Below are 27942 nucleotides of genomic sequence, written 5' to 3' on the forward strand. Positions count from 1 at the left end.
GCGGCGGCTGCTGCTGCTGCCGCTGCTGCCGCTGCTGCTACCTCCAATGACTCTACAAGCAGCTGTCTGAGGGGGACAAATTCAGAATGCCTACAATGATTCAGCTGGCTGCGTTCTGCACTGCATTTCCACACAGACACATTTTTCTGGGCAGGCCTGAGGCGCCTGACCTAAACTTCAATTTGGCCTCAGTCACAAGAGTGGAGTGGAAAAAAAAAAAAAAGTGTGGAATTAGGAAGGGCTCGCGCCATCGCAATATGCTTCGCCGTGAAAAGGCCATATGTGTTGGCATTTAAGCGGAGGCTCACGGGTTCGTGGCGGCCTGTCCAATCGATCCCCGGCACAAGGCTGCCATTTCTGCTCCGAAAGTTTTCTCATGGCGGCGCGCATGAAAGCGCTTTCACACACTTGTAATAGGCTGCTTATCCTCGCTATTACCACGGGCTTGCAATTGCAGCAGAGCAACGCTTTGTGCTCGCACGCCCTGTCCCAGAACTTTGAAAAAAAAAAAAGCCATTCATGGCGTTTTCACAGGGGCTCCATTAGCGATCAATAGGATATGTTTTTTTTAAAGGCCCATGCTTCCAGTTCTGTCTGTCAAAAGAATCAATATTCTAACATTTGGGTTAATATTAATCAGGCTGAGGAAATATTTATCCAGTGACTAAGCCCTTAGCCGCGTTTTAGACGCAGTGGAGACTCTAGAGTTAACGCCGCTTCCTCTCACACGCTGATAGATGCACCATCAGCTCCTCTTAAAAGACTAGATGAGAAAGCTCAAAGTGTAGCAGAACCGTGCCGCCTCCATCCGTCCCGAGAGCCTCGATATGAGCCCAGGTGATGGCTGGACTTGATGAATTAAAGGAGGAGAGGATGCCAAGTAAAGCCATTAGGATACAGGAACTCAGGCGTGTGTCTGGCTCGCCGGTTGTCATGGTTGCGGTGTTTATCACCTCTTTCTGCCGACAGAAGCCCAGGGGCAAATCAGATTGGCTTCAGACAGGGAAGGCAGGGAGGGAGAGAGAGAGAGAGAGAGAGAGTAGTTGGTGAGTGAGGGGGAGGACATATTGGCACAGCGGAGGGGTGAAATGCCAACACGCTGCAGAGCGCACGCCGAGGATGAGCATTGGACAAATGTCAGCGTGGCTTATTTATGATAAGACTTTGTTTTTGTCCATTTGACTGCTTGACTTTTAATAAATGAATGGTCTTGCTATTTAAATAAAAACAATTCTCCTGTGCTGCTGCTGCTGCTTTGTATTTCTATTAAACATATCCTGCAGATCTGTTTAAGGCATCCATGCATTTGTTTGAAAGAATTTGAAATTCAATGAAAAATAATACAAACTGACAGGCTTTTAAATGGCGGACTTAAAAAGGCATAGATCAATCCGGAAAATCAGGAGTCAAATTTTTCCCGTCCCCGGTGGCCTATGCCTGCCACCTAGCGGCCCCTGAACCATCATCCCTGTCTGGAGCCTGGTCCAGGAGCGTTACGAGATGTGTAGGTGTGCACAAATTTCCATGGAGCGCATGCGGCTAGCTGACAAAACAACTCACATCAAATTCAACTCTATGTGCTAATGATATACATAAAAAAAAAAAAGACAACGACCATTGTGACATTTACCAGTTCTGACAAGTGGCCGGCTGGACATTCTCAATCTAGCAGACATAATCACAGACAGATGGCTAGCAGATGCCGGCATCCAGGTGGCTACTACTACTTGTCCGTCCGACGCGGCTCGTTACAATGAAACCTGACCGAGACTAGGCGGACACGTGTTAGAGGATAAGCCACGCCCGCTCGCACCGCCGGAGCCAATCGGAGGACGCTATGGTGCGGCGGGCGAATCGTTCCAGCGAATCAGGGCGCTGCTTGTTGGGAAGACGCTCGCCTTTCGCATTTACCGAGGCCCAACTGTCAGCAGGGAGGAAGGTATGGATGCGTTGTTATTTCGCCGGCTTTATGAAGTAAAGTAAAAGCTTCGGTTTGGGTTTTCGCTTCATTTATACCTTTAACTTAACCCGCGTTTAGCACTAAACCGCTAGCCTGTAATATATATATATATATATATATATATGTATTTCCGTGTACGTAAAGGATACTTATCTTTATGTGTTAGCTGCTTTTAAAGACTTCTTGGTGTGTGTTGCTGTACTTGTGCAGAAGAGAGACATAAAAGAGACGTAAGAGGGGCAGGTTTTCGGTTGGGGTGGTCATGCCAGGGTCGCATTTTAGCTGACATCCAGTTGAATAGGGCGAAACCTCCAGACAGGTCGTCAATAGCTGTATTGTGGGCGCTGGCTGGTATGTGTGAGTGTATTGACAGCTCAGGTTCAAACATATAGGCCATAGATAGAGGGGGAGAGAGAGAGAGAGGGAGAGAGAAAGGGGGAGAGTCTTTGGTTTTCATATCGCCACTGTCTGTCTGTCTGTCAGAGAAGGTCTCCGCCATAGCTCTGTTCAGGCTGACACGGTGCGTCCCCGTGCTGCTGAGGAGTAAATTGCCGGTGGCGGCGAGCTGTCCCGTTGTTTACGGTCGCGCCTTGCTGTCAGCCCGCAGTGCGGAAGTCTCATCGTCTCTCACGAGGATGCCGCAAACGAACAAGTCGAGAAACGCCGCGGCGTCCGACACCAAGGGCTCGGTCCAGCAGCCGGGAGAGGACACGGAGCCGGCGGCGCCCAGGAAGGAGGAGAGCCGGGCTGCTGGGGACGCTGGGGGAGGAGGGGGGGACGGAGGAGAGGGCAACGCTGGAGACGGCCAGATCGTCAAGTCACCAAGTGACCCCAAACAGTACAGGTAAACTCTCATAAAAGTCTCCTTTCTCCTGATTCATCCCATCTCACTGTTGTTAATGTGATCTCAGTGAAATGTGGATGTAATTTTATACATTTGTAAATGTGCAGACTCAGAAAAATGACCCAGATCCACTAACCCAGATCTGAAAATGAAACTCCCCTCCCGCTGTTTCAGTTAATATTACTTTATGGTGTGATTTCATGCTTTAAGCGCACGCACACACACACACACACCACCGCCTCAGGCCTCTGTGGGGCATACACAGAAAACTTGCTGTGAAAAAGCATTGAACAAGACAGGGCTCTACGGGTGCAAGCTGCAGCCTCTAACGAACTGCTCGGAATAAGAAATAAAAAAAAGGGGGAGCGGGAGCTGTAAAACTGTTTCGCCTTTGACTCGACTTTACTCTAGGTACATCGTGTTAGACAACGGCCTGCGAGCTCTTCTCATCTCGGACTACAGCGGAGCGGCGGCGTCGGAGGAGGAGGAAGAGGAGGAGGGAGAAGAGGAAGGCGAAGAAGAAGAAGAGGAGGAGGAGGACGATGAATCTGGAGACGAAATGGAGGAAGAGTCTGAGGAGGACGACGAGGGCAGCGAGGATGAAGAGGGCGAGGAGGGGAAGAAGAAGAAAGGAAATGCAGAGAAACAGGTAGGTACTTCAAGTAGCTTTAATGTGGATCCCCATTTATGTTTTAGCAAACTTAAATATCTCTCAGGTAGAGAAAGGACCTAAGATACACCAATCAGGCATAACATTATGACCTAATATTGTGTTGGTCCCTCTTTTGCTGCTGAAACCTCCCTGATAGGTTGAGGCATGGTCTCCCACTAGAGCCATGAAGATGTGCTGTGGTATCTGGCACCAAGATGTTAGCGGCAGATCCTGTGAGTCCTGTAAAGTTGCGAGGTGGGGCCTCCATCGATCGGATTTGTTTGTTTTGATGCTCCATTGGACTGAGATCTGGGGATCTGGCCACAGCCATCAGAAAATACAGTTTCCAAGGGTCTACATGCTTCAGTAGGTGGCACGTGTCATGGATGGCAGGACCCAACGGTTCCCACCAGAGCGTTGCCCAAAGCATCGCACTGTCTCCACCGACTTGCCTTCTTCCCATAGTGCACCCTGGTGCCATAAGTTAACCAGGTAACAAGACATCCTAAAAGTATAAACATGAGTCATTTGACCTGTCCACCTTCTTCCATTGCTCCGTGGTCCAGTTCTGATGCTCACATGCCCATTGTTGGCACTTTTGGTGGTGGACAGGGGTCAGCATGGCCAGTCCGACAGGTGCAGCCCCATATGCAATAAACTGTGTGCGCTGACACCTTTCTGTTAGAACCATCATTGACTTTTTTAACAATCTGAGCTACAGCAGTCGTCTGTTTGATCGGCCAAGTCGCTGGTTCTCCACTGTTCCTTCCTCGGACCACTTTTGACAGATACTGACCACTGTAGACCGGTAACACCCGACAACAGCTGCAGTTTTAGAAATGCTCTGACCCAGTCATCCAGCCACCACAATTCTTCCCTTGTCAAACTCGCTCACATCCCTATGCTTGCCCATTCTTCCTACTTCCAACACATCAACCATGAGGACAAAATGTTCACTTACTCATATTGTTTTGCCTGATTGGTGTACATCACGAATGACGCGCAAACTTTTAAAAACATATTTTCTTGACACTTCTTGGTCCATTTGTTCCTACAGAGTATGATTTTTAGAAATTGTTCATTATTTGTAGCTTCATTGTTGTAGTTTTTTGCATATTTTACTCAAAAAGGAGTAAATGTTTCCATGGATTTGATACTAAAGTAAGTATTTACAACCGGAGATGAAATGAGAAATCGCTCCAAACTATATTGTCCATGTTCTAACATAATGCTTTTAAAGGAATGAATGCGTTTTTGGTCAGAATGTCTTTGTGCGCATCCTTAAAACTCAAACTTGTGTTGCAGTCTGCTGCGGCGCTGTGTGTCGGCGTGGGCAGCTTCAGTGACCCCGGCGATCTCCCCGGCCTCGCTCACTTTCTAGAACACAGTGAGTAATTAACCAGAAAGTATTCATCTTTTTTTTTTTTTTTTCCACCCTTCAGTTCAGCAGTTTAATAATCTTCCAGTGCTTCCTATCACAAGTCCCTACTTTGAATGCATCCCACTTGTAGTTTGTTTCTTAATTTGTTTATTCTGTCGCCTTAGGCTGTTTAGTCTGGTCCAGTGTCTGGTAACAATATGTGACGTTTCCCAGAATATCCCTCTCCTAGGGTTAGATCAACCCGCTGTGGCCACAGGGCAAACAACGAGCCTTTGGAATCCTTTTGACCCACTTTTCCTCCTGCTTTGTCCGCAGTGTGACGCTAACTCATCACCTGCAAATACCCATTCAGTTCACATTCAGACAACAGGTGATGGTTAATCTCTAAATACTGTAAATCTGTAATTTTGTGCAGTAGATTTTGCGTCAGCATTCTTAAAGATATGACAAAATGATTCAACACTTTGGAGAACAAGTGGAAATAATGGGACTTGGAGGCCGGTGTTGATTTTGCCTGTTTAGTGGAAAGTGACTGAATTCACTGAGTGCGAGACGCCCTACAATCAAAAGAAAATAGCCTCGCGCAAAAGTGCCACATATCTTCTGAACTGCAGTCCGCTCCGTCGATGCTCCCATCAGCTGAGAAATTGTTGTGTCTGTGTAAATGGTTCGACATTGTTTCCTAAACGATCTGCCTGAAAGGAAATGCTTGCTCATTCTCATAGTCGCAATCAGAGCTGTCAGCGAATGCTATTTAGAGGGTCATGTACAACTAAATCTGAGACAAAGCTATCAAATTCTTCTACTGCTGAGCGAGAAATATGACGCCGCGCTGTCTCCGTTTGTCTTGTTTTCTGCGTAAATGATAAAACCCCAAATACAACGCTCATCATCGTGCAAGCCGCTTCAGCTGTTTATTTCATTTGCAGTCTCTTCTCTTCTAATCGCTTCTTCTGGTGTATTTTTTTTTTTTTTTGTATTTTTTCCATTGTGACTCAGTGGTGTTCATGGGGAGTGAGAAGTACCCCTCAGAAAACGGCTTTGATGCTTTCCTCAAGAAGCACGGCGGAAGCGACAACGCCTCAACCGACTGCGAGCGGACCGTCTTCCAGTTTGACGTCCAGAGGAAAAGCTTCAAAGAGGCGCTTGACAGGTGAGGAAGCATCGTGGTGTTTTCAGAAGATGGTTTACAGATAAGCACGAAACAAAAAAAATATATAAAAAAAAAGGAGAAAACCAAGTTCAAAAGAACACTTGAGGTGTGTTGAAGCAGTTGCAACGGCCTTTTGCAAGGATGCCACTCACAAGCTGTAACATAACTTAACATGCAATGCAGTTCGAGAGCGGAACATGGTGCTAATTTATAGTTTTCTGTGTTTTATGTACAGGATAATTGATCATTTAGCCTAATGCTATTTGCATATTGTTTTGTAAATTAAGGGAGTTCGATATCTGCTATAAAATTTTACCTTTCAGACTTGTCGCATTATTCAAAATTACTAGCCAGCTACTGTTTTACAGTTCATGACTTTCTAGCTAAACACGTTTTTTAGCTTAAAAACCAATAGCACGGCTAATCCAATGCCATGTTCTATAGCTATAGACATGTAGAGAAGATAAACGTAGCCAAAGTTGATGCAGCTTAAAGTGCAATTCAACTGATGGTCGCTAGGCACTGGCTTCGACAGTGGCGGGCCGCGCATTTTGCGCCTTGGCGTTCAGTGACCTCCAACCTAAGTCAAAACACCTCTTAATAGATCGTTATGACGCCACTGCTGTAGAAACCATCAGGAACATACGGATACGCAATAAAACAGGACATTGCAGCCCCGCACCAGCTCCACATACATCAAATCCAGCAGAAGCATCGATGTCGACTCAATAAAGCGGCAAAAATATACATTAAAGATGTAAATATAATTCATTTTACTCACCAGAACTTAGGAAACCATTTGGAGTACTCCTCAGAGCCTGCCAGCCAAAGGTAGCGCTCATAGTCGCTGTCCTGAAAGTTTCCCTGGCTGGGTCAGGCTGGCTAGCTCCAGGATTGGGCAGCCTTTCCTCACAGTATCCGGCTTTTCCTTCCAAGTCCGCCGTGAAAATGTCTTTCTAAGAAGATCTGTAACCAAATCTCCTCCTTTTGCCATCGTGAGTTCCTAAATGAAAAGTGTGTGTGTCTGTGTCAGGCTGCATCCTGCTGGGGATGGCTGCTGCCATCAAGGAGTGTCATTGCTATGGCGTGGGGGTGCCTGGTCTGGTCTAGGTGGATGATACATGTCTAAGTAACATCCACACCAATGAATGCCAGGTCCAAAAGTTTCCCAGCAGAAGATTGAATCATCACTTCTCCTGTCAGTGGTCGTAATGTTGTGGCTGATCCTTGTATAGCACGTGATATGATGTGTTCTGCTGATGTCTGTGATGTGTATCAGTCCACATCTGATTGCTTTTGTCTGACCTTTGTTTCCCCATCGCCGTGGTTGACATGTTGCCTCTGATTATGGCCTTTCTGTCCTGTCATCCTCACAGGTGGGCTCAGTTCTTCATCTGCCCCCTGATGATCCGAGACGCCATCGATAGGGAGGTGGAGGCCGTTGACAGCGGTGGGTCTCGGTGCCTGCGCGCATCACTCCTCCGTCCTCCAGAAACAAAATTTCAGCTGTTGTTTTTGGAGGCTACCGTGCCTTCCTCTCACAGCTCTCATAAACACCATCGATCGACATCCTTTTTTCTGCCTTCTTACCTTTTTCTTGCCTCTCCTCGTGTCTGTCAGAGTACCAGCTGGCTAAGCCATCTGACTCCCACAGGAAGGAGATGCTGTTTGGGAGTCTGGCCAAACCTGGACACCCTATGGGCAAATTCTGCTGGGGTGAGTTGGTAAACACAGCCGCTGGGACACATAATACACGCAGGGCCTCCTAGGGGCATGTTCGGCAAAAACAAACAAGAATTCTGAAAGCGACGCCAGGTTACCTTCTTGCTTACGTCCCTTCATTTGTAAACCGTTTTCTGCAAGTTGTTTTATAATCGTGCTATATTGATCGTTCGCTTGTGATAACAAAGGTAACGCGCAGACACTGAAGCAGGAGCCAAAGACGAAGAAGATCAATGTCTACAAGCGGCTGCGTGCCTTCTGGAAGAAGCACTACTCAGCCCACTACATGACTCTGGCTGTGCAGTCAAAAGGTCAGGAATGTTTATCCCATCTATTATACATCAAGTATGAACTGATTACGAGGTTGACAGAAATGTAATTGATTTCAATAATTACATACGCCACAAATTAACTGATTCGTTGAGGGAAAAAAAAAAAGGCAATCTGTAGATTAATCAAAAATTAAAACTATCATTAGCTCTAACAAGGATCCACTTCATCCGTGTTCAGCCAACTGTAGATAATCACTCCCAAATCAACTCCCAATTGCTCTATTGCAAGTCAGATACAGAATATCTAACACATTTTCAGGGTTTCACAGAAAATATCACACGGCTAATTAACCGCAGCCAACAAGTAAAATGAGGACAAGTGTTGACATTTTGCGCGGGGGAAATATCATCTTCAGGAAAGAGCTGCGTTACTGGCTGAGTCTGGTTCTTGTTTTTTTTTTTTTGTTCCAGCTCCTGTCACTTGGTGAAAATGATCCTCTGTAAAATGATGCAAAGGTGTCACAGTGATCATTAAATATGTGTATATATATGTAACCAGCATTTATGTGGAATAATTATAAAGCGTTATAACACCAAAGAATAGGGAGAATGGTCATTTAAATAAAATTGTATTATTTTCATGATAAAATACAACGGTTGACACCTCTGTAACCAAGTTACGGTTACAAAAGAGCTCTTCTGACCACACCCATCAGCGATTGGGTTGAGGTGAAACCACTGACGGCATACACTGATCAGCCACAACATTAATACCACTGACAGGAGAAGTGAAGTAAATAACATTGACCATCTTGTGGCAATCCAGTGTTCTGCTGGGAAACCATTGGACCTTGCATTCATTCGTGTGGATGTTACTTAGACATGTAGCACCCACGTAGACCAGACCAGGCACCCCCACCCCATAGCAATGACACTCTTTGATGGCAGCAGCCATCCCCAGCAGGATGCAGTACGACACAGGAACACAAACAACTCAAAAAAACATGAAGAACAGCTCAAGGTGTTGACCTGGCCTCCAAATTCACTAGATCCCAAACTGATCAAGTATCTGTGGGATGATCCACAGAGGCCCCTCCCTTCAAACCATAATACCCAAATAGGACTTAACATGGTTATTGCAGAATAAATGCCAAATATAATAGTATGTTTGCATTAGCAATGTCAAAAACTGTAAAAAATGGTACATATTGTACTAACATTTAAGTTAAAAAACCCAGACCCTTATGCATTGTCTTTAAGGGCAACATGCGGCCATCACTATAGTTACATACTGCTTTGAATTCTCCACTGAACCCCCGAATTATGACTTCCCGGCCAGAATTATTGAGCTGCACTCAGAGTCTAATTTATCCTCCTTCGCTCTTGTCTGTCCTTTAGAGAAGCTGGACACTCTGGAGGAGTGGGTGAGAGAGATCTTCAGCAAGGTGCCTAACAAGTGAGTACCGGCGAAGAGGCTCTCAGTCTCTCCGATGAGCCGCTGCTGTTTTATAGATTGAGTCTCAATATCCTTCGCTCAAATGTAAATGTCAAGCCTTCCTCCGTCTCTTATTCGGCTCTCTTCTTTCGTTTTTTCTTCTTTTTTTTTTTCCTCAACATAATACACCTTAAAAAGGGAGAACTGAATTTGTGTTTTCTTACGGAGCTCCACTTCTGTCTCCCTTATCTGGCATTGCAGTGGTTTTTACAGGCAGCATACATGTCACTGTAATACAAAAAACATTTTTAAGGCATTTCAGTCAAAGCTGATTCCAACTCTTCTAGATCAAGCTAATTAATTGTAATGTAGCTTAGAATAAATGATGCCTGTTATACTGATGATAATCCCCCTCAGTGTATCTTTGATGTGGGACAATGCGCACAATGCAAAATAGTGCTTCAGTCTAAACCCATTAAATCGCGGAACGCTGTTTATTAGATTTGTAATTATTGCCTGGGAAATGATTGGGATCAGAGACAATCTTGTTGGCCAGCAAATCAGTTGACTTACAAACCTTGAGCAGATTTTTATTCGGTGGAAGCGTTTTGAATTCTAAGTAGTGGACAAACACTTGGGCCGTGCGTGTTGTAATAGCATAACTATTTATATGCTAATGAGAGTGAGACGGTGAGCCGGATACGATCCTTTCTGTTTTCTTCGTGTTAATCTCGTGAACAGTGTTATCACTCCACTTGACCACTTTGTCCAGGCCATGGTGGTGCAGCTCAAGGCTTCACGGGTACTATAATGGATTGATCTGGTATATCCTGTATGTGCGGAGATCGACGGTATAGAGACACATCGTAGTGAGAATCACTGCAAGAAGGAACAAATGAAAACAAAGAAGCAGGAATAAAATGTGCTTCTTCTGTAAAATACACTGCCTGGAAAAAAAAAAAGTAGCCGTCTGGATTTAACTAAGCAAATAGGTAGGAGCCTCCTGTTGGATAATTACTGCATGGGTGATTATCTTTCAGCTGGCAACAAGTTATTTAACCCCAACTGATGCAATGAGTAGCTTTTCATTTCTTAAACAACGATGTAGAAAGACACATCCCGTGGTTGTGGAAAATATGTTAGTCTGTTTGAGAAGGGTCAAATCATTGGCATGCATCAAGCAGAGAAAACATCTAAGGAGATTGAAGAAACTACTAAAACTGGGTTAAGAACTGTCCAACACATTATTAAAAACTGGAAGGATAGTGGGGAACCATCGTCTCTGAGGAAGAAATGCGGTTGGATAAAAATCCCGACTCATCGTGATCTGCGATCACTTAAACGTTTGGTGAAATCAAATGGAAGAGATACAACAGTAGAACTCAGGGCTATGTTTTTAGTGAAAGTAAGAGCATTTCCACACGTACAATGTGAAGGGAACTCAAGGGATTGGGACTGAACAGCTGTGTAGCCTTAAGAAAACCACTAATCAGTGAAGCTAACCGGGAAAAAAGGCTTCAGTTTGCTAGGGAGAATAAAGATTGGACTCTGGAGCAATGGAAGAAGGTCATGTGGTCTGATGAGTCCAGATTTACCCTGTTCCAGAGTGATGGGGGCATCAGGATAAGAAGAGAGGCAGATGAGGTGATGCACCCATCATGCCTAGTGTCTACTGTACAAGCCTGTGGGGGCAGTGCTATGATCTGGGGTTGCTGCAGTTGCTCAGGTCTAGGTTCAGCAACATTATGTTGTCCAAAGAATGAGGTCAGCTGACTACCTGAATATACTGAATGACCAGGTTATTCCATCAATGGATTTTTTTTCTCCCTGATGTTCACGGGCATATTCCAAGATGACAATGCCAGGATTCATGGGGCTCAGATTGTGAAAGAGTGGTTCAGGGAGCATGAGATGGATTGGCCACCACAGAGTCCAGACCTTAACCCCATTGAGAATCTTTGGGATGTGCTGGAGAAGGCTTTGTGCAGTGGTCAGACTCTCCCATCATCAATACAAGATCTTGGTGAAAAGTTAATGCAACACTGGATGGAAATAAATCTGGTGACATTGCAGAAGCTTATTGAAACAATGCCACAGAGAATGAGTGCTGTAAACAAAGCTAAAGGTGGTCCAATGAAGTATTGTTTTTGGCCAGGCGGTGTATAAGCAACTGAAGACAGCCATGTTTAGACTACATCTTCACACCTTTTCCACAAATTCTTCTTAATCCAGTTTTCTCAGCAAAATTATTCCGATTAGTTTAAATTTCAGTGACATGATTTTTACTCTCATAATTACGTGTCTGTGTCTGCAGCGGTCTGCCGCAACCGGATTTCTCTGATATGCCGGATCCCTTCGACACGCCCGCCTTCAGCAAGCTCTACAGAGGTACTGATCCACCTTACTGCACACATCTGGTATACGGCAATTACCGCCCAACCTGTGTCTGAGGGATCAATATTTGCTTATTTTCTTGTCAATTACTGGATACCCCCATGTCTATAGGCCCTCCGAAAAGCAATCATGTAGAACAATCAGAGGTGGAAAATGTGTTTTTTTGTTTGAACTGTGTGAACAAACCGGGTGAGATGTTGCAGCGACAGGTCTTTCAATCCCGGTGTGCGTTTTTGCAGTTGTTCCCGTGAGGAAGGTTCACGCCTTGAATATCACCTGGGCTCTTCCCCCTCAAGAGAAACACTACAGGTGAGATACACAGATGTACAGTACAGCACAGGCACATAAATAAAAGTTTAGACAATTCATAAGAGACCATGCTTTCTCCTCACTCGGGAGAAATTGCATCAAATGTGTTTGTGTCTGTTTTTTTTTTTTCCTCCACGGCTGTCTATATCCTGCCGAGTGAACCCTCTTCATGTAAACATGGAAGCAGACCAGCCAAAGGAGACCATGCCCTGATTGTAGATGGATTTCGTCAGCGTGTTTTGTTTCTCCTTTTCATCTTCCTCTTTCCTCCCCCCCCTCTCTCTTTTCAGAGTGAAGCCTCTCCACTACATCTCTTGGCTGATTGGCCACGAAGGCACCGGAAGCATCCTCTCGGTGCTTAGGAAGAAGTGAGTGTCTGTTTGTTTTTCTGATTTGAGGGCACTCCAAAACCCAATTAAAAGCTCTTCAATTTGCCGGGTATACATGTGATTTTTCTAGCTCCGAGCCAGCCCTGAGTGTTTGAGGCCAATCTTCAAACTATACACTTTGCCATCCCACTTGACAGCGTGATTCATACGTTCTCGTCCCTGCGCGCGGCTGTACAAGAGCACATCGGCCTCTCGCCGCTAAGTGGCAAAGTGATTTTCCAAACCTTGTGTAGTCTCACAATACCGAGAGCTCATCCAGTAGTCCCGTTACCATCAGCAACCACTTCTGTTAGAATATTGCTACTTACTGTGTGCTGCTTTCAAATGTTGATAAATGGCAGAAGGGAAGTTTGAGTGTACTCGGTCACAATTCCCAGACGAAACAAACTGCAGAGGCAGTAGAGTGGTTATTTTATATTGAGTTCAGACAACACGGACACAAAGGGCCAAGAGGCTGGTTTTGGAAATAGTGCAGTTGTTGTCCCTCTCTGTGAAATTGAGGAATGGTCTCCCTGTCTGTCACGCACGCCCTTTAGGACGCCCAGCCCCGATTCAGTGCCTCAAATGATCACACCAGTGTGTTTGCAGATTTTTTTTTCCCCCCCCACGCTGTCAGATCCATAAAAATGTGCTCCACTGAAGCCAATTTAAACTTTTTTTGCTCACTGTCATGTGTAATTTTCTGCTACTGGTTTCAGTTCTTTTCGGCGCGGCGCGAAAACTCTCAGCCCTCGCGTGCCGCGTTCCGTTGCTCTGATCATTTCTAATGCGGCTCAGACTCTTTTAAGTACGTCTTCGCGCGACCAGAATATGTCTTTGGACTAATAAACGCAGACGTTTTAGCTTTGAAGTGTTACCAGACTCTGCTAAGTTTCAAGTTGTTACATTAAATGAATAATAAAAAAAAAAGCTGCCAACAAGGAAGGACGAGTGTAATATCTTAATTTAAGGATTTTTATTCGCAAACAGAAACGCAGAAAGCAGTTAAGATGAAATTAATCCTGCACAGATCTTAATGTGTTTCCACTTCATGGTGAGTGAGTGAATCTTTGTGAATCTGTGTGTTGTTATCAGTGTTGATTAACTAGTGTGTGTCTGTGTGTAGGTGCTGGGCCCTGGCTCTGTTCGGAGGAAACAGTGAAACTGGCTTTGACCAGAACACCACCTACTCCATCTTCTCCATCTCCATCACACTCACTGACGAGGGTTTCCAGAACTTCTACCAGGTAACCAGCTCCTCCTCCTTCATTAGCATCTTTTTATTTTCCTCTTCTTCTTCTTTATTATCATATACATATGTTCTTCATCTTCTTCTTCCTGTTCCTCTTCCTCTTCTTCATTTTCTCCATCATCTACTGCTTTTCCATCTTCTTCATCTTCATCTACTTCCTCTTCTTCATCTACCGCTTTTTCATCTTATTCCTCTTCATCATCTTCCCTTTCTGCCGCATCTTCATCACCTACATCTTCTTCTTTATCTACTTCCTCATCTTCTCCGTCACCTACTCCATCATCTACTTCTTCCTCTTCATCATCTTCATCATCTACCACTTTTTCAACGTCTACATCTTCATCTACTTCTGTCTTCTTCAGCATCTTCTTCATCATCAACTACTTCTTCTTCATCTTCCTCTCCATCATCTTCCTCTTTTTCATCTTCTTCATCAACTACTTCTTCTTCAGCATCTTCTTAATGTTCTTCATGTTCTTCCTGTTCTTCATCTTCCTTTGTATGAGCTGCTTTATCATCTTCTTCATAATTTCTTTTCTCAATGCCGTCTTCTTTATCTACTTCTCAGCTACTTCTTCACATTTCTGTCCTTCATCTTCGCTTTCTTCTCCAGCTTCCTGTTCATCATCTTCCTCTTTTTCATCTTCTTCATCAGCTGCTACTTCTTCTTCATCTTCTTCACCTTCTGGTTTATCATCTTCTTAATCTTCTTCATGTTCTTCGTGTTCTTCATCTTGGTTTGTATGAGCTTCTTCTTCTTTTTCATCTTCTTCATCATTTCTTTTCTCCATGTCGTCTTCTTCATCTACTTTTCAGTTACTTCTTTATATTTCTGTCCTTCATCTTCCCGTTCTTCTTCATCTTCATCATCTACATCTTCTTCATCTACTTATCCTTCTATTTCTCCTTCTTCATCTACCACTTTTTCATCTTCTTCATCATCAATTACTTCTTCTTCATCTTCCTCTTCATGAACTACTTCTCCTTCTACTTCTCCTTCTTCTTCATCACCTTCGTCTTTTTGTCATCTTCTTCATCTACTTTTCAGCTGCTTCTTCATATTTCTGTCCTTCATCTTCCCTTTCTTCTGCATCTTCATCACCTACATCTTTATCTACTTCTTCATCTTCTACGTCACCTACTTCCTCGTCTACTTCTTCTTCTTCTTCTTCTTCTTCTTCTTCTTCTTCTTCTTCTTCCTCCGTACGCCATAGGCTTCTTCATCATTATTCTGGATGAATAGAAACACTGAGACGCAAGCAAATAAACTAATCAGCGATTCATCACCAGTTGATAGTTGATCATTTGTTGTCGGATCATAAAGATTTTTCATCGTTTGTTGTTTGTTTGTACGAGGCACACACTGAAAATGCTTGATAATACTCTCCAGTGATAAAAAATTAATAACAGATGTATGACAGAGACTGGAAGCAGGACCCAGCTGGCCCGTTTGTCTTGTTTTCACTAATATGGCAGTTAATTCCAAGAAAGCAATCTGTGTTATCAGTTGCCACGACAACGCTTGTGTTAAGTGCAAAAAGAAAAGTCCTGTTGAATAATCGCGCTCTACGCTTAAGTACTTAATGGAAAAATGTTTCCCTCAACGAACTTGTATTGATAGCTGCTGTGTAAACGCTGGAACGTCTTGGAGAACGTTGTTTACTTTGAGAGCTCTTCATTGTTCCACCCATTCAGGAGAGGAACATGGAGTCGTTTGGATCAGAGGAAAACCAGTTTTCTAAAGTGTAAAATGTAGTGTATTTCTGCAGTAAAGTTGAGCATTTTAACAGTGTAAATCCATGATGATTCACTCACTTTTGAAGCCAGCCTCGAGTAGCCATTTGGGGAACTGCAGCTTTTGGCACGTCCACGTTGGCTTAATTTTCCTCTTGCCGCTTGGTCCTTGTCTGTGTTGTTGCCTTGACAATTGACGTCCATGAATTTGGATTGACGAGCCTCTGAAGGAGCACTAAAAGGAGGTGTGTGTGCGCGTTTGCTTGCTTCCCCCACCTTTAAGGGCCATCAAAGTTAATCATAGTGGTTTCAGTTAAGTGTTGATTATTTGAGTCTAACATTTGTTTTTTTTTTCCATAAATGTGCCGTTTCAATAAATTGGCTTGAGTGGAGGGAACAGGAGGCGCATGATGGACGTGAAGTAAACACCTTCGATCTTGACACCAAAATTACAGCGTGCCACTGGATTATCAGTCACATGCATCAACCTGCACTTTTCTTCCTGTTGGACAGACAGCAAGTCAACCAAACGTGAACTTAGAAGACCTCACAGAATAAAATGCTTCTTTGCAGGTGCAGGTTTTGCACTAAGCGCCAGCTTTGGACAGACGGTACAATATCTTAACGGGGAACGTGCACAAATTATGGCTAACTTAGCTTAGCATAAAGCAGGACACCGACTGGGTTCTGTCTGAAGTTGAGAAAATCCATCTAACTTCATCTCAAGTGGTCACTAATTAACATGACCAAAGGTCCAAGGTCAAGTCCGAGCTATTTTCATCCAGACGCTATATGAAGCAGGAGCAGACTTTGACACAAGGCTGAGTCCAGTAACCTTTCTGTGTTCTTCACCAGTTGCCTGGCAACTGGTTTTGGCCAGGATATATTCTGGTACATTTCCCAGCTGTAAACAAGACGCTGCAATAATGTGTTAATTAGTGAGACTGAAGCGCTTTCCCGCCTTTGTGCTAACTAAGCTAATCGGCCGCTGGCAGCAGATTCGTACCCGGTGCGACTGACACCTGAGTGGTATCGGTCTCTCATCTAACTCTCTGCGGGGAGGAAAACGCATTCCCCCAAAATGTCAAAGCCACCCCTTTTTAAAATGCCAGAGGTTCACAGCCGAATAACCTGGAGAGAAAACGCACCTTAAAGTCAACCTTTCGAGAGACAGGAAATAGACTTCTTGTTTGAAATTGCTCGGCTCTGTATTCTCCTCTTTCAAACGGATCACAGCCGAGGATCCTTTTATCCACAGTCAGTTACTCTTTATTCACCAAGACGGGCGGGCCAGTTTCATGTTTGAATCTCTAAAAGGGGAATTGAGACGCATGTTACTGTCTGTTTAGTATTAAATTGAATTAAACGATAACACCTTTTCAAACGATTCCTAGGATTAGAACCAAATTGTCACAGTCATCAGTGTAGTTCTTATATATTGCTAAATTGTGCAGAAAAATCTGTCAAAAAATGTGATTTTCATTTATTAATGCTAAAGTTTAATGTCTAATTTGCCTCTCTGTGTTTTTTTTCAGGTGACTCAACTTGTGTTCCAGTACCTGAAGATGTTGCAGACACTCGGACCACAGCAAAGGCACTGACACTAACGCATAATCTCAAAAACCAACACTATAAGGCTTTAGATTTAGCTCCAAAGAGACTAAATAAAACTCAACTTATATGTTTAGTCTGTTTTTTGTGGAGTAGAAAATAGAGAATATCAAATTATCTAGGATATTGACTAGCTGAACTGTTTGTAGTTTTTCTTTGTTTGTGATTTCTTTTGTCTGGCTTATGTAATCCTCTCTGTGCATTGATGCATTCAGAATATACGAAGAGATTCAGAGGATCGAAGCCAATGAGTTTCACTATCAGGAGCAGGTAAGAATAAAAATAAAAAAAAACACCCGTGAGCCGCTGCGTCGGGTTGCGTTTTGGCCAAATGTGACAAACACGGAGACGGTTTGTTTGATTGTCTTTCCTCTCTGTCAGATCGACCCGATAGAATACGTAGAGGACATTTGCGAAAACATGCAGCTGTTCCCCAAAGAAGACTTCCTGACAGGAGATCAGCTGATGTTCGAGTACAATCCAGAAGTAAGTAGTTCTGGGAGTGACACATTTTCGGGGAAAACAGCTTATTTCCGAGAGAAGGTGTTAATGAAACGGGTCGCTAAAAAGTGTAAAAAAATATAGATTTTTTTATTTTTTTGTTTGATATGTTAATAATTTTGTAATCCTCTCATCTTCTGGTGGATGTTATTCAAGCATCGGTGCTACAGTCTAATTATGGCTTTGCATATTTTCTGTGATGACAATAACTTCTGTTGAGTTTTTCTGCCTCTTATTGTGATTGACAGCTGAAATTGTTCTCGCGTAAACAAGCCATTTAGAAACTGAGAGGAGGGGGGAAAAAGAAAAAGAAAACACCTTCTCTCTCTCTCTCTGTTTCTTTGCTGCAAACTTGACTTGTTTTGTCCGTGTCTTTTTCTTTCCGTGTTTATGCGCAGGTGATCAGTGCGGCTCTGTCCCTGCTCACCCCCGAGAAAGCCAACTTGATGCTGTTGTCACCAGAACATGAGGGCCGGTGTCCCCTCAGGGAGAAGTGGTTTGGCACACAATACAGCGTGGAGGGTGTGTGTGTATTTGTTTACTGTCAGTGTAACATTTCTTTCCTACAATATGGGACGCTGTCTTTTTTTTTTTTTTTCTCCCTCGTGTGGTGATATTCAGTTTGATATAATGCAGAGGCAGCAGTAGAAATGCCAGCATTTATCTCTGTTGTTTAGACGGCAAACAATAGTGTTGGAACAGCAAATGTATAAATCCGATGCTTTTAGTTTTGTCGGTGCAAAAGGCGCTCGGTTCACAATAAAAACAGCAAGTGTGTCTTGTGTGTGTGTGCATGTGCTAATAGATATTTAACCTTCACACAGACATCGAGCAGGAGTGGATGGAGCGGTGGACAGGGAGCCTGGAGCTGAACAGTGAGCTCCACCTTCCTGCAGAGAACAAGTTCATCGGTGGGTGAATAAACTTCATTTTGCACTACAGGCAAAAAAAAAAAAGAAAAAAAAGTGGAGCTGTTGTAGTCCACAAGCTGCTGCAACTATCCGAAAAGTGTCCAAGAAGAAAATAACAAGACTTGGTCCAGCAGCTGTTACTTCTTAATTCATCCGTGCAGTGAGTAGAGTAATCAGATGTATTGAACAGACTTGAAGGAGCGGTGCATTTGCTCAGTGTATTTTGTCATCTATAACATTGCCTTGTTAGTCACCGATCTAACAGAAGCGTTAACTCAAGCGCTAATTCGTGAGTCGGGACCGAATTTATTTCTCTGTGGGAGGCTGAGTGATATTAAACCCATTAAGAATGCATACAGTATGTTTTTTGACCCCCGCCGTGGCAGTAACGCTTCCATGCTGTTTTTCGGCAATTATTCTCTGGTTATCCCATAATTTAAGTCCAGTGGAGGGAAAACTTGGGTTTAAAAAAAGTGTACTTTAACTTTATTTTATTGGGTTTGATTAGCATATCATTTATTTAGCAAAAGACGCCAAAAAAGAAAGGAAAAGCTAACCCAATAGATGTTTGAATGGACTGGTACCATTTTATAACCAAACTGATTTGATGCTTCATCAGTCACACATTAAACATTGTTTGACTGACATTTGGCAAGACTTGAAACAGTCTCTGTTAATGATTAAAATGCTAAATTAGATAAATAATTACATTTAAATGATACTAGTGTTAGTACTCAGCACTGTGTTCCTGTAATATATGGTATCAACTGTACTATTGGACTCTCAGTGGAGTTTAAAGAACACTATCAAAACTCATATATTCCACTTTCATGTCAAAATCTGGTGCCTAAATTACCCACAATCCCACTGAGTCCCCAACAGCTTGTTCGGAGATTCAGGTGTGTTATGCTAATGTGGCCATATGTGGCGTGTAGCCTTAAAGGGGAATTACAGTTTTTTACAACCTGGACCTTATTTCTGGCATAAAATGCCACTGTTTACTCACCCATATAACTTTGGTGTCATTTGGAGTCGTTCAGAAGATATTTAGATCCAGCGGAGGGCCGCGTATATCCATATAGTGGGAGTGACTGGGGCACCGAAACGCAGCCTCTAAATAACACATTATCTTCCGCGAAACTCGTTCTTTTCACCAATATTTTGTTATGATACGCTAGTGCTATTCCCCATTGAGTCCGGAGTTGCCTGTTATCATCATCCGGGGTCTGTAGATTGACCTACTAACCGCTGACCTGGATGATGTCATCTCGCACCCGTGACGGTCGGCTTGTTTACCTGTAATTTGCTACTGCTAGTTTTTTGCAACATGGCTGAATATTTTTCCGATTGTGAGGTTGTGGACGACGACTTTGTTTATGATGGATGTCCTTACCGTTTTGAGCCAGAGTATACGGATGAGAAGCTCTTTGAAAGGTGGATGCGGAGGCAGAGAGAGGAACAGCTGGCCAAAGAACAACAAACCGCTGCACATCCGCGAATACATAACGGGTAACTCCGGACTCAACGGGGAATAGCACTAGCGTATTATAACAAAATATTGGTGAAATGAACGAGTTTCGCGGCAGATAATGCGTTATTTAGAGGCTGCGTTTCGGTGCCCCAGTCACTCCCACTATATGGATATACGCGGCGCTCCACTGGATCTAAATATCTTCCAAACGACTCCAAATGACACCAAAGTTATATGGGTGAGTAAACAATCATATTTTATGCCAGAAATAAGGTCCAGGTTGTAAAAAAACGGTAATTCCCCTTTAAGCTCTAACTGGCTCAGTCTCAAAGGACGTCACTTAAGGTCTTATTTTATTTTATTTTTGCATGTACTGTAGTACTCCTCCAAGATGTGGCATGTAAGATTCGAGAAGCTGATGATTAAGCTTGATGCGTAACGTCACAGAATCCACCCTTTAATATACCAGCGGCTAAAACGCTGTTTACCATAAACAAAAGTTGTTCCAAAAGTTCAGTCATTTTTGCTGATTCCATTGATGGAGCGTACTGTATTAATTAAAGGTCAAGACTTTTACTTGGACTTGGAAAACTTCTGGTCCGGTTCCTTCCAAACTTTAGGGTCTGATCTATTATAAGCTCTGGAAACCCACATGGCCAGCTTTGCTAAGAGTTCACTTATTAGCCCTAGGGTTCCTGAATCATTTATTGGCAGGCACTATGTATCTATGTATCTCACTCTGAACTGATAAAGATTTTGCATGTTTATCCCCAAACTGGATATTTTGAATTATTAAAACTCAGCATTATTTACGAAAATTGTACAAAGTGGAATCATTCATGAGTTGTTTTTGTTCAGCCACTGACTTCACCCTGAAGCCCTCTGACTGCCCGGACACCGAGCTGCCAGCCCGGATAGCCGACAGCGACAGGGGCTGCCTGTGGTACAAGAAGGACAACAAATTCAAAATCCCAAAAGGTACAGTGTGTGTGTATGTGTGCGTGCGTGAATGCTTGGATTGTTTAGCATGCGGGACGTGTCCCGTAAAGACATTTAATATCATCAGGGAGACGTTGACAACCACTTTGTCCTCTCTCCTTTTGCAGCCTACATCAGATTCCACATAATCTCTCCAGTAATCCAACAATCTGCTAAGAAGTAAGTTCAGGCCCAGGTGGGACCTTGTGAAAGTAGCATTTGTTAATACTTCTCTGCTAGCCCTCACTCTTTTTAATCCAGTCTTTACCCACGTCCAATTATATCACTTTGCCCTTTTCATTGCTTCAACCCTCCTTGTTACCTCACTTGCTTTTATCTTTTCTCTTATCTGCCTCAATTCCTGCTCTTACTCTTATTTAATTTAATTTTTCTTTTTTGCAGTCTTGTTCCCTGCACCTCCTTTTCTACTAGCTCTCCCTCTTTCACTTAATTTCCTTATTTTTAAATTAGTTTTCCCCTTTCTACTTCCTCTTGCCCTCCAGCATCGTCTTGTTCGACCTGCTGGTCAACATCTTGGGCCACAACCTGGCAGAGCCCGCCTATGAAGCTGAAGTGGCCCAGCTGGAGTATAAACTGGTGGCCGGTGAGCACGGCCTGGTCATCAAGGTCAAAGGGTTCAACCACAAACTGCCTGTAAGGAAGAAAACCACACATTTACTTTACGTGCACCCCCACGCGGCGATAAACTGACAGCCGCGTTCCTCTCTGCAGTTGCTGTTCCACCTGATCGTCGACCACCTGGCTGACTTCTCAACCTCCCCGGACGTCTTCACCATGTTTGCAGAGCAGCTCAAAAAAACCTACTTCAACATCCTCATCAAACCTGAGAAACTCGGCAAGTACGTGATTTCACTGCGTCGGCCACTTCTGAGTCTATGTTGCCTTCTAGTGGTGAAACGTGTGACCACCCTTAATGGACAAACCTCCTGCTCTTTCTGTCCCCTTTATCTTGTCCCTCGCTCCAACCCTCCTCCCTCTCTCTTCTTCTTAGGGATGTGCGTTTGCTGATCTTGGAGCACTCTCGCTGGTCCATGGTGGAGAAGTACCAGGCCCTGACAGCCGGTCTCACCCTCGAGGAGCTGATGGAGTTCAGCCGGAGCTTCAGGGCCGAGCTGTACGCCGAGGGACTGGTGCAGGGGAACTTCAGCAGTGCGGTGAGTGGACAGCAGTCAGACAAGTCGATGGATTGACAATAATATTGGCTGATTAGAATGAATCGGTTAATGCTCACGTCGGCACCGATGCGCCGATCGCTCTCTTTGTCTCTCTCGTCTCTTATCTGTTCATTACCCATTATTGTATTTCCTCCACAGGACTCGGTGCAGTTCCTGCAGTACGTCACAGAGTAAGTCAGCTATTACACTGTGAATGCTCCTTCTAATGAGAACACCAATACTATGCAATCAAATAGATTTGTTTGCCACCATAAACAATATTTCAAATCAGCTCCAGTTGTTCAAGTTGTTCCCTCCTTTCACACGTCTTCCTTTCTTTCCTCCTTCTCTAATTCACTGTCTTGCTTTCATTCTTCCTCGTCGTCCTTCCCTCCTTTGTTTCTCCTCCATCAGTAAGCTGCAGTTCTCCAAGCTGCCAGCAGAGGTGCCGGTAATGTTCAGAGTGGTGGAGCTTCCTCTGCAGCACCGCATCTGTAAAGTCAAATCACTGAATAAAGGAGATGCCAACTCTGAGGTCACTGTTTACTATCAGGTAAACACACACATACACGTCTTCAGTATATATTATTTTTATTTATGTCACCGGTTGTAATGCATCGATTATATATATTAAAAAAATATTCTTTACTTTTGTGTAGTCGGGTCCTAAAGCTTTAAAGGAGCACACGCTGATGGAGCTGTTGGTGGTGAGTGTTTAAATATCGGTCCTATCGGTCCACGTGCTCATCCCTCCATCCTTTAACATCTTGCTGTTTCTCAGATGCACATGGAGGAACCCTGCTTTGACTTCCTCAGGACCAAAGAGACTCTGGGGTGAGTCATGTTCCCTGTAACTTTACATTTGAACACTTGCAAACATAAAATTAGGGGTGGGACTCGATTAAAAAGGTTAATCTAATTAATTAGAGGTTTTGTGATTAATTAATCTTGATTAATCGCATAACAGTATTTGCCCCCAAAAGCAAATTTTTTTAATTTAAATGGATTTTAGTGAATCAAATAATAATAATGATATATTTTTTTTAATTAATTAATTGCAATTAACGTGTTAAAGTGCCACCCCTACATAAAACTGATCTTTTTGTACATGCTCCTGGCTAGAAAATACAATATTAATTAGCATGCACTTACTATTGATTTGTTTTTTATTGTTTGTTCTTTTAGAAAATAAGTAAAACATGGTAATTATCATTATAATTAACAGGATTTAGACAAATATAATAGGGTAAAGTTACTCAGGCACACCACACCGCCTCGTTGTTGTTTTTAAATCAAAGTTATGCAAGGTAAACTACTTATCATTTACTACTTGTCTTATTTTTTTTCTTTTTTCTTATTTTTTTCATTCCTAAAGAAAAAACCTGTGCTGATCTTGTCTGAAACGTGCAACCTAGTAACGTTAAAACCCGTGCACAGCTATTCTAGTCACACTGAAACCAGGCTTTTTACATCAAAATTAAAATCATACACTTTCCCGACAGGCTTTATTATGCAAAGCGAACGTAATGCAGATTTTATTTGAGGCGCTTATCCTGGCCGCCTTCTTCTTCTTCCTCGTCTCCCTCTGCAGATACCACGTCTACCCCACCTGCCGAAACACCTCAGGCGTTCTGGGCTTCTCCATCACCGTGGAAACACAGGCCACCAAGTTCAAGTGAGTCTGCAACACAATCGTAACCTTTAATTCGCCCGAGGCAAGGCGCGATTTATCTTTCCCCGCTTCCCCAAAACCAAGGCATAATCTGTCTCACTGTTCACCCAAACCCACAATTTATCTGCGCGGCCCCGGAAAGAGAAGCGAGTGGAACTGATAAACGACGAAGGGGATCAAACACGCCCCGTAGCCCATAATATATCTCTTACCTCTCATCTCTCTCAGTACCGAGCTGGTGGAGTTAAAGATTGAGGAGTTCTTGGCTTCATTCGGGGAGAAGCTCGGCGCCCTGACTGAGGAGGCCTTTAAAACTCAGGTGTGTGTGTTTGAGTTGCTTCGTGTGTTTCCTGTTGTTGTGAAGAACTTGCAAGAAATAATACATATATAAAAAGTTTTGTGCAAGTTTACGTAGCACATTAATAATCGGGTAAGATTTCTGCTGCGTGTTTTAACCCCACTGTATGTGTTTTATACAGGTCACTGCTTTGGTGAAGCTGAAGGAGTGTGAGGACACGCACCTCGGCGAGGAGGTGGACAGGAACTGGGCCGAGGTGGTTACGCAGCAGTATGTGTTTGACCGGCTCAACAGGGAGGTGAGGACAACACCACCGACAGCCATTATAATGAATCTTCCCCAACTTGGTCATCTACACTTATTGAACATTGTGTGTCTTTATCGTTTATTATTGCTTCGGTTCAGTCTTCATTAAGGTGCCATATGGACAATTTGGCTGCAACGTTAACAGCCAGACAGACAAACGCGTAAGAAACGGTGACACAAAGCGCAATACAATTTGTGAGTCGATAAAAGAGTAAATACACGCGGCACATAAATCAAACTCAGTCCTTACAGGAGATGAATCTTTACTTTAAAATGCCTTAACATGACTGATTATTGTCTGATTGCTCTGGGAATTAATTAGTATTTGTAACGATAATTAATTCCCAGTGCAGTCAGATTGTTAAACAGTATGTTTAATTACTTGTAACGACTGCTCGTAAATCTCGGTGGTCTACAGCGTGAGTCTGATGGAGGAACTGAACTCTGGGTGCGGAGGCTCGTCACTGTCTGAGAGCGCAGTTTGATAATTATATAGAAGACGTTTTTATGTGTTTAATGGGATCCTCTCACTGGTTAGACGATATTTCACCAACCCAACTGAAGTCATTCTGATTTGAGAGTCAAATAGTTTTAAGCATTGACCTAAAACATACACTGATCAGGCGTAACATTATGACCACCTTCCTGATTTTGTGTAGGTCTCCCTTGTGCCTCCAAAACAATTGTGACTCATCAGAGAATGGACATGGGCCTTCTGAGGGTGTCCTGTGGTGTCTGGCAACAGGATGTTGTTGGTGGGGGTCCTTGGGGTCCTGTGAGTTGAGGGGAGGGACCTCTGTGGATCATTCCACAGATACTTGATCAGTTTGAGATCTAGTGAATTCGAAGGCCACGTCAGCACCTTATGTTGTTCTTCATGTTTTTGTTGAGTTGTTCCTAAACCGTTTTTGTGTGTGTGCCGGTGTCAGGCTGCATCCTGCTGGGGATGTCATTGCTATGGGGTGGGGGTGCCTGGTCTGGTCTAGGTGGGTGGTACATGTCTAAGTAACATACACATGAATGCCAGGTCCAAACGTTGCCCAGCAGAACATTGAATTGTCACAAGATGGTCAATGTTATTTATTTAATCTGTCAGTGGTCATAATGTTATGCCTGATCGGTGTGTTTTTGACAATAAATTAATTCAGTAACGAAAGAAGAACCAGATGGATCCACATTTTCAACAACCCACTCTCCACACCTCTTCCGTCTTCGTTCATCTTTTCAAACCACTCAAAGTTTTGCTTCCTCCGTGTTTTCTGTTCATCCTGGAAACTCATCACGTAACCTGATGTTTACCCCACAACGTGGAGAGGGGCACACAGTGTGGGACAAACACGCACAGAAAGATTCCACCGTATAAAGTGTTTTCATGGTTATTAGGTGCTAATATTTCCCTGACGAATGGATTTACGTCACCCCTCTCACTCAGGAACTTCCCTCCGATCAGACCAGTCTCTTCTGAAGTAGTAATGACACGAGGCTGTGTGGCATGTGGTTTCAGCTGCTGCGCCGCTAATCTGTCCACAGTCTGTCCAGTCTTAATATTAAAAGACCAGACCTTAAATATCGCAATAAGGAATTTTTAGTTTTCATTTGTTCCTTCTGTTGTGTAAAGCCTAGAAATGACGCAGTCGTTTGAAGGTGCAATATTATTCAGATACCTATAACTTAATTGCACATGTTTCCTTGGTTTCAAACCACTTTAAATTGCTTCTATAAACTAATACACTTTATGAGTTTACAGAAGTTCGATATAAAAAAAAAATCCCGAAAATTATTGTCCAGAAATGTGATTTCCACACGTTGTTCATCCTTGTTTTGTCTTTTTCGACCTTTTACAACATTGTGAGTTTTGTTGTATATTAAACCTCATTATGTCACATTTCCAGTGGATGCCACCCGTTCATTTGTATCCCTGTGTGTTTAGATTGAGGCTCTGAAGCAGATGACCAGAGCTGAGCTCGTCTCCTGGTTCCGGGAACATCGCGAACAAAACAGCCGCAAACTCAGCGTGCACGTAAGCAATGTCTTTAATGTTGGGGATCTTGTTTAGCGGAGAAAGATTGAGGGCGTTTTGCTTTTTCCTTCACTTCTTGTCTGTACTTTTTAGTCAATGTATATAAAGACACAAAATTCCTCCCTGTCTCCTCAAGGTGGTGGGATTTGGTGCTGAAGAGAATGATGAGGAGGGTGCTGGTAAAAAACAAGAAGGAGGAGAAGAAGGCAAAGAGGAGGATTTAAGTGGTTCTACCTACGGTGAAGTGTCTAAACTCACTTTCCTTCCCGCCTCACCCAAGATGGCGGACGCCGTCGCCATCATGGATATTCCTGCTTTCATCCAAGGCCTGCCCCTCTTCCCCTACCACAAGATACTCGAATAAACTTGCGCTCAGACTGTGAGACAGACAGATGGCTGAGCTTTGCCTCTTACCGAGCCACGTTCAGGGACTGTGCCTCATTAGAGATGCAGGCACTTAATATGTGAAGGAAGGTTGAAAACAGCTTTGGCTCCTCTCTGGACCTGGACTCTTTCTCTGAGGCCCAGCTGTAGGTTTTACCCACACTGTGTGCATAAGCAAAAAGCCCGGGCGTGATGATAGAGTTTTCCTTTAGCTAACTGATAATCTCTTCCGCTTTCTCACACTCAATTATTTTATATCCTCAGACCCCGGGAGAGTGGTAGCGCTCTATCTTTTTCTCCACCACATATTGACGGAAAAAAATCTGCGAATCAAACTCTCATTTGTTTCGTTCTCTGAGCTCTGCTGATATGACAAGACTGAACCCCGGGTCTTTTCCGCTGTTTGCGCTGGAGCCCGGATTCATTTTAATGCCATTTAAAGAAACAAATTAGCTGTGAAACCCTTTTACCGCCAGTTGTGTGAATTTGAGCGATAGTGTGTTGGATTTCAAGCGCTGGTGTGTGCTGCCACTTTTTTTGGGGCAACCTGGATCATGCTATGGTGTGAAACTTTGCAAATGAATAAATCAATGAGTGACGAGCGATCGAATCAATGACGTATCTCCACAGTAAAGGTACACCGATATAAATTGAAAATTCGAGTTATTTCGATTTCTTTTTACTGCATTTTCTCTACCAGCCCATTCTAAATGTGGAAGTTATTTACACTGTTCTGACATTTTGCATATTTTCTTCCGTGTAAACGCTAACTGTGCTGACAGACCTGCAATTTTCTTGGCATACGGTCACATTAACCAACACAAACAGCGCAGACAAACCGAGCGTAGCTTATATCCGCCGTATGACAAACAGAGAGGTCATTTAAAAGTCAGAATTGTTTGCGTACTGGTGACTCAGTATGTTTGTGGTAATTTATACAGCTTTAAATTATGTGAAAATGATACACTACTCACAGCCTCTCTGGCTTATCCCTGAAGAGAAGGTTGTTGCAGGGGATATTGGGCTTGTGGTTGGTGACACCTTGCACTATTGAATGTAATTAAAAACTAATCTGGAGCCCGGCCCAGCAGAGCGTGTTAACGCAATTGACTAATACACCCACAGGGACATCTCATACT

The 27942-nt window shown here is 43.5% G+C and overlaps 1 protein-coding gene across 1 annotated transcript; it reads left to right on the top strand.

The window, feature by feature from the left end:
- Positions 1-2040: 2040 nt before the first annotated feature.
- On the top strand, positions 2041-27914 carry nrd1a (nardilysin a (N-arginine dibasic convertase)). The gene is made up of 31 exons (XM_084568395.1): positions 2041-2804; positions 3216-3453; positions 4762-4843; positions 5837-5990; positions 7367-7440; positions 7611-7706; positions 7901-8023; positions 9383-9440; positions 11734-11807; positions 12053-12122; positions 12413-12490; positions 13617-13737; positions 17012-17070; positions 17303-17357; positions 17469-17573; positions 17987-18110; positions 18413-18499; positions 20829-20948; positions 21077-21128; positions 21452-21602; positions 21681-21808; positions 21961-22123; positions 22283-22314; positions 22538-22676; positions 22783-22830; positions 22905-22957; positions 23715-23798; positions 24024-24114; positions 24275-24391; positions 26330-26419; positions 26556-27914. Exons 1-31 carry the CDS (start codon positions 2596-2598, stop codon positions 26781-26783), a joined length of 3303 nt encoding a protein of 1100 aa, XP_084424521.1. The 5' UTR covers positions 2041-2595; the 3' UTR covers positions 26784-27914.
- Positions 27915-27942: the final 28 nt, after the last annotated feature.

This window comes from Chelon labrosus (genome assembly GCF_963514085.1).
Source record: "Chelon labrosus genome assembly, chromosome: 20".
Classification (NCBI taxonomy): Eukaryota; Metazoa; Chordata; class Actinopteri; order Mugiliformes; family Mugilidae; genus Chelon; species Chelon labrosus.